We start from the raw sequence: 19,590 nt of genomic DNA on the forward strand, positions 1-19,590 counted from the left end.
TATTACAAATGCTATACTTGTTACTTCATGTTCATGATGGTTTAATATTGTTAATCAAGATCATATGTGTTAATTGGAACATGGAGAACCACCCAAGAAAACAGTACAACCACAATTACTATATGGCTCTGGTCTTGGCTGATTAATTAGAAACTTTAGCTTGTGACAATCTTACCGAAAGGGCAAGAGGGGATGCATTGATGGGATATAGCTCAGTCCTCTTGGGGCAATTGGTATTGTTTTATGATCCTTTGGTAAGGTATCACCTCATTAGGACAGTGTTATGACCACTTTGGCTTGAAACCTTAGCGGGTTGTCATAGGTTAGGGGATCTTTGTAAAGGCCTCGTAGCGTCCCTATGCAGTCATACCTAAGGAAGTGTGATATGGTGCTTGGCCCGCACTTGCATGGTTGGGTTTAAAGTTCTTCGGAGCTTTTACGCGGATTGTGGTGAAAGTGTACAACCTCTGCAGAGTGTAAAACTAACCGGTTAGCCGTGCTCACGGTCAAGAGCGGCTTGGACCCTCACATGATAATTGAACTTGAAGTTGATCTAAATCGATGCTTTTACTTATGGTTATGATGTATATCTTCATATATGCTTATCTTATGGGTTTAATGGTATATATTTATATCTAGTTAATGCTTGCTAATAAAATATGATCAACTAAAATTGATGAGTGCAGTTAAACCGTGTCAGCTATTCCTTGAATTAGCCTTGCATATATTATAGTTGTTTCCCTACCACTTGTTGAGTACCAACCATAAGTGTACTCACCCTTGCATACTTGCTGCTCAGACAGTAATAACAACTGCCCGGAGTTTCCAGAAGACTTCGAGGATTTCTAGGCGTATGTCTCCCAGTCATCTGCCTGTGCTGAAGAAGATTCCGCTGCTACTCTATAGACGTTTATTTATTCGTTTAAGACATTCGGATTTTGTAATAAAGTCTTTAATACTCTCTTTACGCTTGCACTAGTTGTGATATTCACTTTATGTTTAATCATATGTGTGTAAACTGATCCTGGCGCACATATGAGATGCATTCGGTTTGCCTTCATAAACCGGGTGTGACATATATATATATATATATATATATATATATATATATATATATATATATATATATACTATTAACAAGGACGAGAAAAGGATGGACAAGAGTTGAATGGAAGAGAATCAACGATTGGAATGCATGCATCCATGGTGGTGATCGTCCGGCGAGGCGATCAGTAGTCGGTGGCGGGCAGCTGGTCGTGCGGGCGCTGTCCGATGAAGATGATGTCATAGACGAGCGCTGCGATGGCCGCGCCCACGAAGGAGCCGAGCCAGTACACCCAGTGGTTCTCCCACACGCCGGTGACGACGGCTGGGCCGAAGGCCACGGCGGGGTTCATGGCGGCGCCGTCGAATGCGCCGCCGGCGAGGATGTTGGCGCCGACGATGAAGCCGATGGCGATGGGCGCGATGACGCCGAGGTCGCCCTTCTTGGGGTCCACAGCGGTGGCGTACACGGTGTAGACGAGGCCGAAGGTCATGACGATCTCGAAGACGACGGCGTTCCAGGCGCCCACGCCGGCGGACAGAGATAGGGCGCCCACAGCCGCCCCGCCGGTGGCGATCTTGAGGAGAAGGCAGGCGACGACGGAGCCGAGCAACTGCGCCACCCAGTAGACGACGGCCTTGAAGAGGGTGATGTTGCCGCCCACGAAGGCGCCGAACGTGACGGCCGGGTTGGCGTGACCGCCGGAGATGTTGGCGCCGATGGAGACGGAGACGATGAGGGCCAGGGCGTACGCCAGAGACGCGGCGATGAGGCCAGCAGGAGTGGTTGCGCCGCCGGCGGTGAGCTTGCCTGCACGTGGTAATAATTATATATATATATAATATGATTATTATAGAAAATGACAGGCATGACAGGCAATACAATGCAAGATGGGAGCAGATCGAGAGAGATGGATGGATGGATGGAGGTTCTCACTGAAGGCCATGCCGGATCCGGAGCCGGCGAAGATGAAGATGAGCACGGAGATGAACTCGGAGACGGCAGCCTTGGCAGTGTCAGGGTGCGACAGCTCGCCCGGAGCGCCCACGGCGATCCTGCTCACCGGCATTATATATGTTATGGTTTGCGAAAGAGTAGTAGTACGTGCACCCGGCCGGTGTGTGGATTGCTAGGAAAGATGATGAGCTGTGTTGTGTTACCTGTTCATCCACTGGCCAACTCAGTGGCAGCTATATATATAGCGACCCCGGGCACCCGAGACCGGGATTGGAGGCTGGCCGTACGTGGCCCAACGAAGGATGGGATGGAATGGGATGCAATACAAGCTGATGCTGGATCCAAGATAGGAGGGAGCGGCCGGATAAACTGCCGGTGGCGACACGCACGACCGCTTTCGATCCGAACAAAGTAAAGGCAGCCACACAAAGAGGATTGGGGTTGGGGATGCTTGCTCTGCAATTAGCTTATAGGAGTAGTTTGTCAGTGGCGGCACTAACCTTGATCAGCATTGATGTGAGGATCAAAAGAGGAGGGATGACAGGGTTGTTGAAGGAGAAAAGGGATGGACGGCCTCGAGCCAAAGGAACAGCAAATTGTGGCTCCTCCAGCTGCTGCCTGTAGAAGCTGGCGGGAGCCGCACCAAACCGGCCCCTTGTCCCTGTGCTACTGCTGATCTGATACTGCTATTTTGTTGTACTAGTACAGTGGTAAAGTCACTCTTAATGAAGATTCCATGAAAAGTTTCGTGACATTAAATATCATCAATTTTACTGACATGACAAGAAAAAAGAAGGATAAAGTTTTCTGAAATGTGAGGAGAGTTTAATCACTATGAAATTTATCTAGCATAATTATTTAGTTCTCAGTCTAAATAATTGTGCCCATAAAATTTTTACTGAGACTGGTCTAACAAGCCCACATCCCAGCCAACAGCAAAGACAACAATACCAGCAGAGTGGAGTTCAAAAAAAAAAAACAATACCAGCAGAGTGCAAATGACCGGGGCGGGTCTCCCTCCCAACAATGCCAAGATGATAGCAGGCCTCCTGGCCAGTGGGGTACGGCCACATGGACGAACAATTGACGTGGACTGCTTTGTCTTCCTCCTGCAGCATTCGCATCATCTATTTTGTTCAATTTTCTTCTCTGCTCCGATTTTTAGGATGAGTGGTCGGCAACGTATTTTCCGGACGCGGCTTTGGTTACAAGAAATTCGCTGTGTTTACTTAAGCGAGCGAGATGATGAGGCATTGTCTGGAGTTGTCTGATTATGAGGCGCCCACAAAGTTTAGCCAAACAACTCAACGACCTGCCTACTACATTACAGAATCTGCGTACAAAACGCAGCCATAAATAAAAAAGAAAAATATCCCAATTCACAGCCCCAAAAAAAAACGATACCTCTTCTGAGAAAATGTCAAAGACTGACACACCCAGTCCCTCATTTACCTCCCCAACAATGATGGTATACGAATATACGAATATAAAACATAGACAATAACATAGACATATACGAATATAAAACGATACCTCTTGTAACCCCAGTGCCGGTACAAGTACATCAATCATCAAAACTTTCAATAAAAGACATAACATAGACATATCAACTTACACACAAGACAATATATCACCAGGAAAGGGCGCTTTCCCCATATACGAATATCTCATTCTCTAAATCCCTCACCCATTGGCATACTCTATTGCACATCTTAATTGCTTGGGTCTGCAAATAAGTATAATCCAAGTTAGATCACTAATGACACCACCTGCAATTAATCCACAAGGACTACCACCCCCCCCCCCCCCCCACCCCCCAGGCCCCAACACACACACACACACAAAACCATGTATTAAAGGCTGCATACATGCACCAACCTTATCAGCCAGTGGATTAAAGGCTGCATACAGCTCAAAGTCCTGAGTTATCCAGCAAAATAGAACTGCAAGAAAAGGGTAAAGACAAATGAACTGGTTGTTACATTACATAGCCAAATATTATGAGCAAGCAAATTTGACATCTTTGGCTCCGAATGTACTCTATCGATAGTATATCATTTCTCTGGCGCATCATTAGTACCAATAGTTGATATCAATATGCACAGGATGAACCATGTAATGCTACTGTTCATCTCACAATTATGATGCACACTAAGGTATTATTTACCATTATGGCGTTATATGCACCTATGTTACACGGATACTGGTACGGGTATCGGATACGATACGTATCGGATACGCGGATACGCACTTTCCCAAAAAACACTGATACGCACTTTCCCAAAAAACACTGATACGGGGATACGGCTAGGATAATTAATAATTATATATAAATATCACATAGATATTCAGCAAGAGATTTTACTCTTGAGTAACTTCCCCTATACTCAAATGTGCAATACTTGCATGTCCATATAACATTACCTCTATAACTAGCATTCTCTAAAAGCACAACTGATTCCAAAGGGGTTCTTCAGTTGTTGCTCATCTAGTTCTACAGTTCTATTGAAGCAAGTTCATCATTTTGTATCATCTCTTACTACCAAAACAGCATTTGGGTGGGCTGATTACTGCTTTGAGCTGTATCCTATCTAGCACAAAAGTATCGGATACGCGTATCCGAACAAATACGTATCCATTTTTTCAAGATACGGCTAGAAACGTATCCGAGGCGTATCCGGGGCGTATCCGTATCTGATACGTATCGGATACGGATACGCCACCTCCTAGGAGTATCCGCGTAACAGAGATATGCACTGACTAGCGTCAAGGCAGAAAAGAACAGCAACCTATAAATTTGGTATCTATTTACAACTATCCCCTAGATATGACATCATGGTAGCAACTAGGCATCCAGGCCTGCTCGGGGTACGCGTCCTCCCTCACCTTGCCAGGATGCCTATGGCGCTCGCCTCAGGTACAAGGCATCCAAAGACATCGTCTAAGCGTCCTGGAGGATGAGGCAGGCACCATACATGGGTAGCGTGGGGGAAATCAAGCGGGACAGCAGGAAATTGAGGGGTGGATGGAAATCAGGCGGCAAATCAAGAGACGGGCCGAAATCAGGAGGAAATTGAGCGGGAAAACCTGTCCAATCCTGGCTTAATCGTGAGAGGGAAACAGAGAAGGGAGAGAGAAATAGAGAAGAGAGAGGGAAGGAGAGGGAGGCGGGAAAACTCATGTGGCGGTGCAGACCCCCTGCAATACGGCAACGGGTGAGCCCCACGACCCCGCACGTCTCCGCCTGTCCTCTACGAGGCCACGTCCCCATGCGGCTCTGCTTCTGCGCCTCGGTGCAGAGCCACCTCTGCTGGTCCAGCCTTGTGCGCCCTCACTTCCGTGCGCTTCCTCTGCTTGTCCGTGGCCCATGCGACCTTCTGAAATACTGCAATGGCCAGGCATCTTCAATCTCCAATATTCTCTAGTTCCCTTCCCTCTGCTCCGCTGCTCGTGCTTCCTTCCCTAGTTCCCTCTACTCTGCTGCTTGTGCTAGCTCTACTCTATGCCTCTACTGCCTACTTGAGTAGTGCATGGCTCTGGAAAGGGGTGAATATATGGTACAAGAGCTCAATAAAGGTATGTATATGCTACTATGTTTAGGATATGCTACTAAATTAAAGGAAAAAAAGTCCAATTTACTTTGGCTATAGTTGAGGGGAGTAATTTAGACTTTCCTAAATTATACGCCTAGGCGTTTTTTTTGGGGTGGGGTGGGGTGGAGATTGCCACGAGTCGCCTTTAGCGCGTTAAGAACCATGTATGACAGGCTCCCTATTCTCCCGCCCTATATTTCTGCTCCCAGGACAATCCATGTTGATATCAGCACTTGGGAGAGGGTAGAATCTATATGGCTCCCACAAGGACGTACTTGAAGTGGAACAAAATACTCCACTTTCCTCCTCTTATGTAGAAACATAACTGACATATAGAATGAATTCAACATTTCAATAAGCATCCACAAGCCTAACCACTAGAAAAACGCACTATGTACAATGTCAGTCAATACAGAATTTTACTCCATCCCAAAAAGAATGCAACTCTCGCTTCTCGAGGAGTCAAACAATTTCAAATTCAACCAAATTTATAGAAAATAGTATTAATATTTATGTTACAAAATAAGTATAATTTGATTAATCATGTATTTTCATAATAAATCTATTTGGAGACATAAATTTTAAACTTGAAATTGTTTGACTTCTTAGGAAATGATAGTTGCATTCTTTTTGGGACAGAGGGACTAAGTCTTCTTCAGCTCTATACGCAGACACTGACACAAATCAATGCACATGTGTACTGTATAGTGCTCACAGTTTTGTCCATAGTTATGTCACTATGATATAACAACTTCATCTGACCTTGATATGCAATCCTGGTATAATGTGAGTGGATACTAGAATGCGTATGCTTTATAGAATAGCTTGAGCATCCAGAATTACTATCAGTGAATCACAATTTTTCGATACTATGGAACTATTTTGTTGCTTGTGCTTCTGAATAATGGGACTTCAGATTTTGGGTGCTAAAGATGACTCACCATAATCCTCGTCTCTTCTGAATTGAGTTTTGTGTGGATCTGTTGCTTTATCGTGCATGGAGGCATACAGTTTTTGGTAAGCTTTGTACAATCTGCATATATGAAGTTGCCTTACAAAGAAGATTGACTACTATGGAAATGAATATATAGTCATCAATATACATACCTCTTTTGCTGCTTTTGATTGCTAATGGATGAGGGGAATTCAGATGATACATACTGGTCAAGGTAAACACTTTTGTATATAAAATGCCAGAGTCCAGCCGGTCCTCCAATTGCCATTTCAGAAGTTAAAGATTGGGAACTCATGTCTCGAGATGACTGCGGAGGCTGGGATGCAGATTGAGAAGATGGATCGATTGGGAGATCCTCAACATGCAGCGCACTCTCATGTAAAGATCTTTGGACTTCGGTGAGGACATTTGACTTCAAGAGAACATTTTGAATGCGGGCCCTAAGACATTGTTAAAGAATAGTTGATCTCAGTTCAATTTTAAGCAACACGCACACTCAGGCACCTCGTGACATTAGAATCATGCCGAGTCATTTATTTGTTAACTCACCTGGAATCCTTGAGATCATAAAAGGCATCTGATTGCGTAGTAAGCAAAGTCACGTATGTATGTTCCTGCCAAGAATGCACTCACATTTAAGCTCCAAATCAACCCTCAATACAAGTCACACAAAAGAAGAAAAAGTGAGTGCATATGAAATGCCTGATGTCAAATTCCTAGTTACTACTACATTTTGTCAAAGCTCCATGTTCCTCTTAAAAAAAAGAGAGAAATGTCTCGATGTGCTCTTATATGTGGTCTGCTATTCATTCAGATCCTCAAGGACTTCTATTTTAATTGTCTCCCATAACATCTGTATTAGTTTCTTTTCAAACCCTTATCATCTCCTCATTGCCAGCCATGTAAAAATAAAATCAGACAAGGCATACAAAATACCTGAGCTCAAATTCATAGTAACTACCTACATTTTTTTTTCAAGATCATGTACCCCAAAAAGAAGAAAATTTTCTATGTGCTCCTATTTGCGATCTGCTACTTGTTCAAATCCTCTGGGATTTTGATTTAGTTATCACCCTTAACCCTGTATTCTTTTATTTTCAAACTCTCATCTCCTCACTGACACCTGACAGTTTCACGGTGCACACTCAATTCCCCTCAAACTCTGGTTTTCAACAGATGCATAACTGAGAGAAGGCTTTGATCAAGCACCATACTGATCAACTATAGAGAGTAATACATCGTCATCAGTCATCATTGACAATTTGTAAGCTAGAATTTCAACGAAAATGATAAACCAATACAGTTATTCAGATGTATAAATTTCACTTACATCGAAAAAGTGAACATAAGCATACAAGAAGGCCATAGGATTGTATCTTGGCAAACATATGGGTGAAAATGACTCTGACGTTCTGCATAAAAAGACAGAAACTGTAAGAACAATGGTTCAAGGTTGCAATCCTTCATTTCAGAGTAAATCATGGTTACCTAAAAGATTCAGAGGACAGTATGAAATTCGCAAGTAATAAAATATCATCAGGATGCAAAGTTGCCTTTTGTGCTCCCACAAGACTAATTACCTGAAAATAATAAAGAATGATATTCATGAAACATAATAAAGCAGGACTAGGGGACTGGAAAAGGAAAATTTCCCTAAAGATAGCATGCTCTTATAGTAAGAGCAAGATCATAATCCTCATATCCATCATCATATCACAAGTTATTAACTTGGTTGGAGAGACTAGAGATGTCAGATGCCATGGTAACACGAGTCGCGAGTCTTAGACAGGACTTCCCAGAAATTTAGCATGGATACATGTGAAGGACATATCTATATGGACAGCAGGCAGAAAATGAGTTCACCTATGTATGCACCCCCAGAAGGTGCATGTGGAACCTTTGTGCACGGATAACTAGTATCACAGTAGAGAAAGAAGTGTATCTATGTCTGTGAACCTGTTGAAGAGGTGCAAGTGGAACCTAGTGTGAGCTAATAAATAACTAATATGGGAATGTACTTTACATTACATATTAACAGTCAGGATTTGATAAAGCAAAGTAACTTTAACACTTAACATACGGCTAACAAGTCTTATGTAGTAAGAATCACAGTGCAAGTTCTGGCATGAAGTTGGACAAACCTTGTGCTCACACATCAACAGTGCAAATAGAACCCCTGAATCAGCAACATCCTGCAAAACTGCGCTAGCTGCCTGCCTTGTTGATTGCGCGAGAGGGAGGCATGTGTATGCATGAAGAAACGTCGCTGGATTCCTGTCCAGCCGTTTGATGGGATTCCCAGTGAGTGCTTCCAAACATTTATTCAGCATAAAATGAATCCCAAGCAGAGAAAAAATTGAACTGACCAGCTGAATGCGTGTATAAGAGATAGGAAAACTGCATCAGTGCCACCAAGCAATGGTGCCATATCGAATTTGGGATTCTTCTCAAAGCACCTATTGACCGACTTTGTCAAAATAAGCAACAACTGCAAAATCATGTTTCCAGAGAGAAGTCAATACAAGGATGGAGAAGGCATATATGCAGAAATATAGTCAGAGCTGAAAGTCTGTAGAAAGAAATAATGGTATTGAGAGATGAATGCAGCAGTAGAAGCACCTGACCATACATGAGCTCTAATTGCCCCCTCAGTCCTTCATATGACTCTTCCGTGCAGCTTATACAGACTAAATAGATTGGTCCTTTCACAAGGAAAACTATCTGAAAGACAGTGTGCAAAGCATTTTGGAATAAGAGGATGGGTTAGTAGCATTAATTATTCAAGTCTCAAGCATGGCTTTTACAGTCTGAAATAAGATCGAATAGGCTTCTCGGTCTCCGACCTGATGTTTGCCAGACCTCACAAATTTGATATGGTCACCACTGGAATGAGATGAAATAAGGTGAGACAAGGGTGAACAAATGAACAAAGTCACAAATGCCACGATGTATACCTGTTCTCAACAAAGGAAATGATTGCTTGCAGTGTAGCAGAAAAGCCAGCTAGCTTGTGCTCGTCTCCATACCTGCAAGTTGTGAAAATGCTAGCAGTGTTATGGTCTTGGTTCAGAAAATGCTTAGCCGTAGTAGTGGTGGAATGAATTCCTGGTGCACAAGTGGTCTCACCTGGAATATATTGGCTTGCCAGAATTGCTCAAGATGAAGAAATGTTTTTTCCTCTTCCTCCACGAAGATGAGGCATCGTCCTGAAAAATGGGCGCGGCAGGCTCAGTGATCCAGTCCACTGGGAAACGTCAGCCGTCCTGACGAGCTCACCTCGTCGAGATGCTTCTTGTCACGCGGCCAATCCTGGGCAGGTTCGGGTTCGGGGTCGGGGTCATCGTCGAGGCTGCTTCCCCGCTCGCCGGCGTAACCGCTGCTGCTGGGGCTGGGCGGGGAGACGTCGTCCCCGTCCCTGTCGTCGTCAAGAAGGCCCTTCCAGGCACAGGTGCTGCTCCCGCCTCTGGACGCGGCGGTGAGGTAGCCCTCGTCGTCGTCGTCGTCGTCGTCGAGGTGGTGCTCGTGGATCTCGAAGTCCGGGGGGAGGTCCCTGCCGCCGCGAAGAGAGAGGGCGGCGAGCCTGGCTGCAGCGTCGGCTTGGGGCTGGGCGTTGGTGGGGTTGGGGTTAGGGTTTGGTGGTGGATCCATGGCTATCTTTCCCTTTGCTCCAGCACCCTTGTTCTCTTCCCCTCCTCCTCCTCCTCCTCCTCCTCGGCTTGGCTGCCTGGCTAGATCAGAATAGGATCCGCTGCTCTTCTCTGTTTGACCGGCTGTGGGCTGCCAGACCGCGGCCCAGCCAGCCCGAGAATGAACGGTAACGGGCTCAGAATTGCTTGCATCACCAAATCCAGCAAGGGCAGTAAATTGGATGGTAAAGAAACCAGCCTAGATCCAGCCAGCCACGGTTTGGTACGGTACAGTACATACCAGGCACTACCTGACAAGCTCAGAAACAGCCACAGCCAGAGTTTAGCAGGATTTGGCCTAAGCACCTCGCAAAAAAAAAAAGAAAGATTAGAGTATCTCCAAGAGTTTGGCATATCGAATTGCTATCTTTGATTTTTGGCAAAAATGTTAAAAATACTCCAACAGTTTGACAAAAGACTTGGCAATTTTTGACAACTTGGGAAAAACCAGCCTCCAGCACGTAAATATACGCGCGCGGCGCGCGGTTGGCATCGTTCTAGTCAGGTGGGAGGGTGAAAAAAGAAATAAATAACAAAGAAGGGTTTCTGATTTAAGTTTTCAAGAAGTGGAAGGGCATAAATATAATTTTGTTTCTCTCTCAAGGTTTCTGATGTAAGTTAGATCTGGATAACTGTTGGAGATAAACTCTTTTTTTACTTGGCATATTTTTTTAGACGTTTGCAAAACACAAGATATGCCAAGTAAAATATGGCAAACTCTTGGAGATGCTCTTAGTTCTAAGCAGGATGCTTCGACACATTCAACAAGTACCCCCATTATTAAAAAAAAAGGTATTGGAAACAAAAAGCAACATCTCCAATCATCATAGCAAGTAGACAGTCAATGCAAAACAAAAACCCCCTTCCTCCACTGCTCCAATTATAATTACACTTCCAATCCCAAACTACACCTCACACCCAGCACCACCAAGAATCTGATAGTCTAACGGGTCGCGCAAAAGAAGAAAAGGAAAAGAAAACTACACCTACAAGTAATAATCAGACAAAAATTAGCCATATGGCATCAGATAGCATCTCAATCTAAATGGCATGCCACCAAGCGGCGCCTCAGCTATACGCAACCACAAGTCCTGAAGTCCAGGCAGCAAGTTCTGGTAGTACAATATATATAAAATATCATACGCCCAGAGCCATGCCTGTTCTGTTAGCTCACAACATCTGTAACATCTCTCAGTGTGACTGGAAGCTACCTTGCATGTTCCCTGGGGGTCAGTCAAGCAGAGCCAATTAGTTCAGTCCCATGGGTTAATGTACACAATCTACCAGACCGGCTATATTAGTCTTCGCTGACGGAACCCTTTGCTGAAGTGAGGCTGCATCAACTTCACATACAAACCATTCAACTGCACCAGCAAATCATGAGATCCCTGCTCAACGATCCTACCACCATTCAACACGACAATGTTATCCACATGTTTCATCATCGCCGCCCTGTGTGCAATGAGAACCGTTGTCTTGTTCCCCATGATCAATGTGTCAAGGGCTTCCTGGACCACTCTACTCGACTCAGATTCGATAGCAGAGCTGGCCTCATCAAGCAGTAAAATGGGTGCATTCTTCAACACCACACGAGCAATGGCAATCCGCTGCTTCTGCCCAGGAGTCAAATCCACCCCGCGCATTCCCACATGTGTGTCATAACCATGAGGCAGGCTGCTAATGAAGTGATGGGCATTCGCGATTCTGGCAGCTTCTTTCATCTCAGATTCGGTTGCATTGTGCCTTGCATATATTATGTTTTCTCTTATGGTTGTCGAAAATATAACAGGGTCCTGAGGAACCAGCCCCATGTGACTCCGCAGCCATCTCAAGTTGAACAATTTCAAATCACGGCCATCCAACAAAACTTGCCCGGCAGTTGGATCATAGAACCTCTCGATCAAAGAAACTATCGTGCTCTTCCCAGACCCTGATACACCTACCACGGCAACGGTTTGTCCTCCATTGACTCTGAGACTAAAATTACTCAAAACCGTCATCTCAGGGCGTGTAGGATAGAAAAAATCAACATTCCTGAACTCAATGCTCCCATACACGTTAGGGGGTTTTAGGCCACTGGCATCATCTGGATCAATCTTGGGTACACGATCAATAATCTCAAATACTGAGGTCAGGGATTTCCGGCGTTTCAGAATATAAGGGGCAAGACCAAATGGTTCCACCAGTGCAAAAGTCGCAAAAGAGAAGACAATGTATTCTTTGAGAGCAGTTACCAAACTAAGATGTCCATCCTTCACAGCAGCGGCTGTATACCACAAGAGAAGTGCATTGCAAGCGAAAAGAAGGAACTGAGAGAAGCCAAAGGCAAAACCAATGCCCATGCCATGAATAAAGCTTTTCGTGAGAATATCTCCAAGCTGCAATCTATAAAGTTCCATTATTTTGTTACCAGCACAGAATGCCACCACAGTATAAATATTCCTCACAGCATCTTCAAGAACCAAAGAAGCTTTCCTGTGCATCTCCTGGATTCCCCTGGAAAAGCCAGAAAGCCACATTTTCTGCAAAAGAGCAACCCAGGTATGAGGCCAATTAAGCAGTTATAAATGAGAAAAATTACTATCTTCTCTAAAGCAAACATTCAAGATAACTTCATGTTATCCCATTGAGACCAGATGTGGACCTTTCCTTTTCAAGTTATTGGGAACGTATTAGGTGCAAACCAATCTCTCCGTGCAAACTATGAAAACTTCAATCTGGATCATCGGATCAACATCCAAAGGGCATGGGGGATTGGGTAATTTTACAATCTAGACCCGCCCTTGGATTGGGTAATCACGCTTTTGCAAATCCCCCCTCCCACCCCCCTACGCCCCTCCCCTTGGATGTTGATCCGATGGCCCAGATTAAAGTTTCCATAGTTTGCATGGAGAGGTTGGTTTGCACCAAATATGTTCCCATAACACAGAAAGTGCAGGTGGACTTCTCACAATGGACTTAGATCGGCAATATGTGTAACTGTGCAAAAGTTTTGATGCTATTTGTTAGAGCCCATAATACTATAGGCCCATATGGCCCATGAGGTCACCTATATACTGCTATCTCCACTAATGGAGATCTTCATCTTCCCAAATCCCCAAGGATAGTGACACTATTCTATTCTACATATAAAGTTCCATTGAATACATACTTCAAAATTTAGATGAGAATAGAGCTATATAAAAGTACATCCAGACATGTAAGAGAAGGATTATTCCGCATAAAAAATCATGTTGAATGTTGAAAATAGAAGAGAGCTAACCTGTGCAACCGCAGAAATGATAAGGATGGGCAAAGTTGCCAGTGCAACAAGAGCAACACGCCATTGTAGTAACATACCAAGAAGAAGTGCGACAAAAATGGCTGATGTATCCTGAATGAATATAGAAAGCCTGTTGCTGAAAGCAGCGCGAACAAATGTTGCATCATTTGCAAGTCTCATTGACAATATGTCTGCACTATTGTCCTCGTCATCAAACCAGCCAACTTCGTTGTGCAGAATTGCTGGAATACAGTAAACAGGGTGTCACAAGTCTGATGTTTCCACAGAAGTTTTACTGTAATCCATCCACAATAGGATTTAACAGCAATCATGCTTTGTGTCAGATAAACAGGGTGTAATAAGTCTGATGTTTCAACAGCACTTTACTATAATATATCCACAATAGGACCTAGCAGCGTCATGCTTCGTGTCAGATAATGTGCTTTATGTACAGATGTTGAATTAGATAGTTTATAAAGGTAGGTTGCGCCATCAAGAATACTATGATGGGATTATACAGGTAATAGATCTTTCAAAAAAAAAAGATTATACAGGTAATATAAAAGAAAAGGCAAAGTCATACCTGAAAACATCATCCTTCTTACACGCTCAGTCATTTTCTCTCCCATTATACCAAAATAGAAGTGCTGCAAGAAGTTAGCTAGTACAGTGATTATACCCATGCCAACAATGAATGAGCAGTACTTATTCACTTCATCATGTACATCACGGACACCTATTTCGTAGTACGCCACTACTATTAGAGATATCGTATAAGCAAGAAGAGGATTAAATGAACCAAAGCAAGAAGCACCAGCACTTCCTAACAGAGCATAAAAATATTCTGCAAGACTAAGCTCTGCAAGCCTCCAAAAAGATGGTGCTTTTGTTTGCGGCTTTTTGGAATCCTCGGCGTGGAAACTATCGAATATATCAAGAGGGCGACTGAAAGTCTTCGAGTGAGAGCGCTCATTTTTGGGATCAGAAGTCAATAATGGTGATATTGGTGATTCTGGGTCTGACGTATTTGAAGACTGTCGGTGCAGTGGGACATCAATTTTGGGAAGATCAGGCAATTTCATTTCAAAACTGTCCTGCCTTTTGATGGATGGAGCTCTCTCAGAAGCAACCATTGGAAGTCTGGCTTCTGCCATTTGCTCTGAAGGAGGGCTTTGAATATTTGGTGATTCATGTGAGTTATGATTGGCATCTGAATTTCGAAACATGAGAAAGCCATGTGTTTTCTGAAGTGACGGCGATTTTGACATGTTTGGAGAAGATGACTCTTGAAAGCTGTGACTTGCTGATGAATCCCTTTCAATTTGGAAGGAACTCGGCTCTTTGTAGTTTCTGATTGGTGTCCTGAAACAATTCGGGAGGAAATAAGCGCTTCAATTAGCCCACAACTAATTTAGGTGCTATCAGTAAATCAACAAACAAAGTATTAATTTCTATATACCAAAGACCTGAAGAATAAATGTTTCATGCTAGTTGCAGCTAGGTGAAATAATAGCAACAAGTCTATAGGTGCATTCTAAAGAGCTGAATTAAATTGAAGACGACATAACATAGCATAATAATAATCAAATTAGTGCTAAATGTGAAAAAAATAATATATATTAGAAGCTAATAGCACTTTTACAAACTTTACTGTCCATTTAGACATAATGCTTGACACAAACTGCTCAACTAAATGCATGAATAGATGTAAGGTTAACAAAGTAAATCACTTACAACGAAGTCGTTAAATTGCAAACAAGTCGGGTAGGCAGGCTAACGCAAGACACTTGTAAACAAAAGTATTTAAAGAGAAGCAAATGCACAGATGATTAAAGACCACCGATGAAGGATTATGCATGCCAAACCATACATCTAGTTTAGCGTAAATAGTAAATGGTAGCACTAGTGTAAATGATGTTACCACATTTACTGGGTAAACATAAACTCAACGATTGCAACGGCTAAAATGAGGAAAGTATCACCCATATCGGAATACAAAAACAATCAAACCAAGCATGATATGATAAGGAACCAGAAGAAAAATAAAGTAAAAAAAAACAAGTAGACAATTGAAGTATTTAAATCACCAATATAGGGCAAATCCGTTATTCCTTATTCGAACATGTGGTGGTACCAGTTAAGAAGAATTATTTTCTAATTCATGTCTGCATTGGCATTGAAATAGACTAAGCAAAGGCAACAACTATTGACAGAGAGAACCAAGAAAGTTCTGTAGCATTCAGACTGGCAAAAAAATAATTAAGTTGTTTTTAAGGAATCAGCAGAATGCTGGTTGAAATGGACTAACCTCTTCGGAAGTTTAGCTGCTTCTTCACACCTCAGAAGTTCTGCATAAAGGCCATCGAGGTTTAACAATTCTTCATGTGTCCCCATCTCAACAAGTTGACCTTCCTCCATTACTGCTATATAATCAGCATTCCTGATAAGACTCAGGCGCCGAGCTATGATGATGGTAGACCTCCCAAGCATTAAAATGTCTAGTGCTTCCTGAACAGCTTTCTCAGCCTCAAAATCAAGACCACCAGTGACCTCATCCAGTAGAAGAATTGATGGATTTGAGAGCACAGCACGAGCAATGGAAAGCTTTATCTTTTGTTCTTCTGTCAGAGAAAGGCCAGCTCGACCAACCTATCTCACATTTAGTTTTAATCAAATAAGCATGTTACAACATAAAAAAAATGTAGTTTCAATAGATGACTGTGATATAGCTGGTGCAGAACCTGTGTTTCATATCCTTTTTCTAGTGAACTGATGAAAGCATGCACATGAGCTGTTTTGGCCGCCTCTTCAATTTGGTCAGTTGTGGCAGATCTACCATATGCAATATTTTCCCTAATGCTCAAGCTCAGCAAAGCTGGTTCCTGAGTCACAAGTCCTATTTGGCTTCTTAACCACTCTAGCTTCAAATTCTTGATATTCTCCCCATCCAAAAGCACTTCACCTGCAACATATAAGCATAGCCCCACAGGTAATGATAAACCACGATCAAGGTAAAACAAATATTAAGTAATAGATTGCAACTACAATACCTAAGGTTGGGTCATAGAAGCGTTCCATTAGAGGAATTATGCTGCTTTTTCCTGAACCATTTCTTCCTACTAGAGCAACAGTCTTTCTAGCAGGTACTGTAAGGTAGAATCCACTTAAGATGGGGATTTCTGGGCGGGACAGATAACTGAAGTAGACATTGCGGAACTCGATGTTGCCTTGCACTGAAGATAAGGTACGGCCATCCTGGTTTACAGTAGATGTTGAACGGCTGATCATTTCGTATAGTCTGTACGCAGCAATACGTCCTTGCTCAAAGGAATAGAAGTTTGTTGCTGCTTGATTAAGTCCACTACAATCAATTTCAATTCATAGATTTGACTAAGATGAATATCAGGGTAAACTTTCAAATTTAACTAAAGGAAAACACTTAAGAGCTAGAAGCTTACAGTCCACTCAAGATGATAGCAAACAGAGCTACTACAACTTCACCACCATTAGCTCTTCCATGTGAGATAAGGAACCTCCCAACCCAAAGTTGTAAGGCACAAGAACATATGGCAAGCCCATATGTAAATCCAAGACCAAGACCTTGCACCAAACTTATGAGTATTCCATAGCGCAGTGTTGCCTGAAGTGAAGTAGCATAAGAATATTTTGCAAGGGTCTCATTTGTGAAGGAGTACAAAGTCCTAATGTACAAGATTGCCTGCAAAACAAGCATTTGCGCATGTTTTATTTCTCCCAACTTCCAGTAAACCAGTAGAACACAAACAAATTAATTTTTCCTAGTTGAAGCCATGCACATAGTAATTGCCTAACTTAAAACAGGTCTTCAGGTTTTCAAGACTTAGGTGCTCCATGTTGACATTATATTAACAAAAAAAATTATATGCTTTCTATTTGTTTCTATTCCCCTAGTGGTGCTTCAACTTCAAGAATTCAGATGCCATCTTGTGACGAACATAGGCTAATGATTTAATGATAGATATTAGATAGGATTATCATTTGGTTCAATCTCCATGCTAGATTATGTAAATCCTATTACTTAATTATACACAGTTTGCATTTTAGTACATTTAACTTGCCAGCATTGCATTACCTATCCCAATGGGCTCTTCACTAAAAAATAACAACAGTCTGGAGAAATATAATCAGTCTATCCTATAAGTTTACTGTTTACCCCTGCTTAATGACCCAGCATTCAAACTTTTCTTTCTCGGGGAAAGTAAAACATTCAAACTTGATTTGGGCAAGTCTCGTGTTTTTTTGGGAAGTCAAAAGAAACAAGGTTATTTATAGATGGTATGCGAGCATCCTGTGGAAGATACAACAAATTACGAAATCGGGCAAGCTACACACCTGTTCAGCAATGCTTGCTGCCTCACCATAAGCATCCTGGATATTTTCTGCAAGCCTGTGGAGAAATATGTTTGATATTCCTCCTGCAGCAACAATGAAGGGCCCGGTTGCTAATGTCAATAAAGCTATTTGCCAGCAGTTGACCAAACCAATGACAAGACCGCCAAAAAACGTAGCCATGTTGTGAATATAGTTTCCAACCTAAAAGCAAGAATATTACAAAGCAATCAGTACACGATATATAAATATATAACAGCAGTCAGAAAGATAATCAAGCATGGGTGGAACGCACCTTCTCACTTAGAGCAGACTGAATGAGTAAGACATCACTCAATACTTGACTGACAATATCACCGTTGTTGCCGTAGGTATCAAAGAAACTCATGTCTTGGTTCAACAGGACTTGAACATACTTGGATCTAATCACTGCCGTCTGCCTTTCCCCAGTCAAAATCCAGCATGAAACCTCTGCAGTTATGAGAGAATTGGGTAAGTTGGCTTTCACCCTTGTTATAGCGCGCACGACCTGGGTACGGGGAGTTGATTGGGAGGACGCATCCTACCTATCCATCCAGCAAAGAAAACGCCAATGGCTATATAGAGGAAGTATAAGGCGTGCTGCATAGGGAACAAGAACCATGTAAGACCTGTGTGTTGTGTCTGTTGGCAAGTAGCAGCAGCAAGACAAGAAAGGCCTGAAAGTTAGCAGCGGGGGACGAAGACAGAGAGCAATTGCCTGGTTGATGTTGTGGAAGAGGCCGTGCGTGTGTCGGCCATGGAGCGAGTTGATGGCCCTCCCGAAGAGGTGGAGGTAGACGACGAGCGCGACCCCGTGGGCAGCGGCTGCAAGGCTGCCGGCGGCCATGAGCGCCCAGTCGAGGCGGTCGGCGCAGGCGAAGAGGCGCTTGAAGGGGACGGCGGCGGGCGGCGGGTCGGGGTCGTCGTCTGCATCGTCGAGGGGCGGTTGGGCGTCGTCGTCGGGCGGCGGGGCGCCGTCCCCTCCGTGGCCGCCGAGGTCGGCGGCGTAGGGGGAGGGCGACTCGGGCGGCTCGGAGGTCTCGGAGACGGGCGTGAGCGGCTGGACGTGGGGCGGGGACCAGCCGAAGAGCCCCCGCGACACCATGGAGCTGAGCTAGGGTTGCTGCTGGGGAGGGGTCAGTGGGTGGCGGCGGCGCGAGATTTGAATGGCATGCGACTTGGGGAGGGAGGAGGTTTGTTTGCCGTGTTGGGTGGGTGGGGTGGGATCAAACAAGGGGAGCTCCGCTCCGCTCTGCTCAGCTAGCTGCTCCCTCCGGCAGACGAGGAGGCGGCGGCAGCGGCGGCGGCGGCACACTCCTACTCGGGTCGGGCTCGGGGGGGGGAGGGGGGGGGGGGTGGGCAGCGGCGGATCGATCAGGCCGTTGGGGGGGGGGGGCTGCCTGCGTGCTGGGCTGGGCTGGGCTGTACCCCACCCTGAGATCTTTTCTCTTTCTTTTCTGACCTTTTAATTATTTACTTATTACTTACTTGTCCTAGTCCGTCCCCCACCCGCCCAAGAAAAAAAGTCCAAACAATGAAACAAAGCTTCAACTTCAGCAAATCAAGCCTTTCGGAAAAAAAATACTTCAGCAAATCAAGAACATTTAGTAGTCCTCCTGTGGATGAAGAAAGATATTGATGGCCCTAAAAAAAGAAAGAAACAATTGTCGGCTCGAATCAAAGGTTCTAACTAGCCAACCAAA

At 43.9% G+C, this 19,590-nt stretch overlaps 3 protein-coding genes across 5 annotated transcripts; all 3 read right to left on the bottom strand.

The window, feature by feature from the left end:
• Positions 1-1,152: 1,152 nt before the first annotated feature.
• LOC120709395 (probable aquaporin TIP1-2) lies at positions 1,153-3,232 on the bottom strand. Of its 2 annotated transcripts, XM_039995032.1 has the most exons (3): positions 2,206-3,232; positions 1,982-2,100; positions 1,153-1,855 (listed from the first exon to the last, which is right to left on the bottom strand). In XM_039995032.1, exons 1-3 carry the CDS (start codon positions 2,211-2,213, stop codon positions 1,230-1,232), a joined length of 753 nt encoding a protein of 250 aa, XP_039850966.1. In that variant the 5' UTR covers positions 2,214-3,232; the 3' UTR covers positions 1,153-1,229. The 2 variants fall into 2 exon arrangements, with proteins under 2 accessions (XP_039850966.1, XP_039850965.1); XM_039995031.1 differs by lacking the exon at positions 2,206-3,232 and having other exon boundaries at positions 1,982-2,199.
• Positions 3,233-3,489: 257 nt separating this feature from the next.
• LOC120709394 (vacuolar fusion protein MON1 homolog) lies at positions 3,490-10,268 on the bottom strand. Of its 2 annotated transcripts, none has more exons than XM_039995029.1 (14): positions 9,827-10,268; positions 9,677-9,756; positions 9,505-9,576; positions 9,394-9,433; positions 9,170-9,271; positions 8,917-9,038; positions 8,692-8,824; positions 8,039-8,130; positions 7,881-7,962; positions 7,100-7,164; positions 6,703-6,990; positions 6,537-6,628; positions 3,881-3,945; positions 3,490-3,728 (listed from the first exon to the last, which is right to left on the bottom strand). In XM_039995029.1, the coding sequence occupies exons 1-14, from the start codon at positions 10,196-10,198 to the stop codon at positions 3,633-3,635; spliced, it is 1,701 nt and encodes a 566-aa protein (XP_039850963.1). In that variant the 5' UTR covers positions 10,199-10,268; the 3' UTR covers positions 3,490-3,632. The 2 variants fall into 2 exon arrangements, with proteins under 2 accessions (XP_039850963.1, XP_039850962.1); XM_039995028.1 differs by having other exon boundaries at positions 9,355-9,433; positions 9,827-10,266.
• Positions 10,269-11,029: 761 nt separating this feature from the next.
• On the bottom strand, positions 11,030-19,221 carry LOC120709393 (ABC transporter B family member 20-like). The gene is made up of 11 exons (XM_039995027.1): positions 18,606-19,221; positions 18,433-18,487; positions 18,162-18,337; positions 17,870-18,070; positions 16,957-17,216; positions 16,549-16,859; positions 16,240-16,460; positions 15,807-16,147; positions 14,082-14,860; positions 13,499-13,740; positions 11,030-12,758 (listed from the first exon to the last, which is right to left on the bottom strand). The coding sequence occupies exons 1-11, from the start codon at positions 18,990-18,992 to the stop codon at positions 11,529-11,531; spliced, it is 4,203 nt and encodes a 1,400-aa protein (XP_039850961.1). The 5' UTR covers positions 18,993-19,221; the 3' UTR covers positions 11,030-11,528.
• Between the last annotated feature and the right edge of the window lie 369 nt (positions 19,222-19,590).

Source organism: Panicum virgatum, chromosome 5K (genome assembly GCF_016808335.1).
Source record: "Panicum virgatum strain AP13 chromosome 5K, P.virgatum_v5, whole genome shotgun sequence".
NCBI lineage: Eukaryota > Viridiplantae > Streptophyta > Magnoliopsida > Poales > Poaceae > Panicum > Panicum virgatum.

Bases quoted from the DNA above. Each gene is read 5' to 3' on its own strand.
- LOC120709394 (XM_039995028.1), bottom strand. From the start codon at position 10,198: ATGGATCCACCACCAAACCCTAACCCCAACCCCACCAACGCCCAGCCC. The intron at 9,434-9,504 runs GTATACATCGTG...ATCTCATTCCAG, and splicing joins ATTTCCTTTGTTGAGAACAG to TGGTGACCATATCAAATTTG. The intron at 3,946-6,536 runs GTGAGTCATCTT...CTTTTCTTGCAG, and splicing joins CAGAAGAGACGAGGATTATG to TTCTATTTTGCTGGATAACT.
- LOC120709395 (XM_039995031.1), bottom strand. From the start codon at position 2,114: ATGCCGGTGAGCAGGATCGCCGTGGGCGCTCCGGGCGAGCTGTCGCAC. The intron at 1,856-1,981 runs GTGAGAACCTCC...TACCACGTGCAG, and splicing joins CGGATCCGGCATGGCCTTCA to GCAAGCTCACCGCCGGCGGC.
- LOC120709393 (XM_039995027.1), bottom strand. From the start codon at position 18,992: ATGGTGTCGCGGGGGCTCTTCGGCTGGTCCCCGCCCCACGTCCAGCCG. The intron at 18,338-18,432 runs GTAGGATGCGTC...TCATAACTGCAG, and splicing joins TTTCTTTGCTGGATGGATAG to AGGTTTCATGCTGGATTTTG. The intron at 14,861-15,806 runs GTTAGTCCATTT...GAATTGTTTCAG, and splicing joins GCAGCTAAACTTCCGAAGAG to GACACCAATCAGAAACTACA.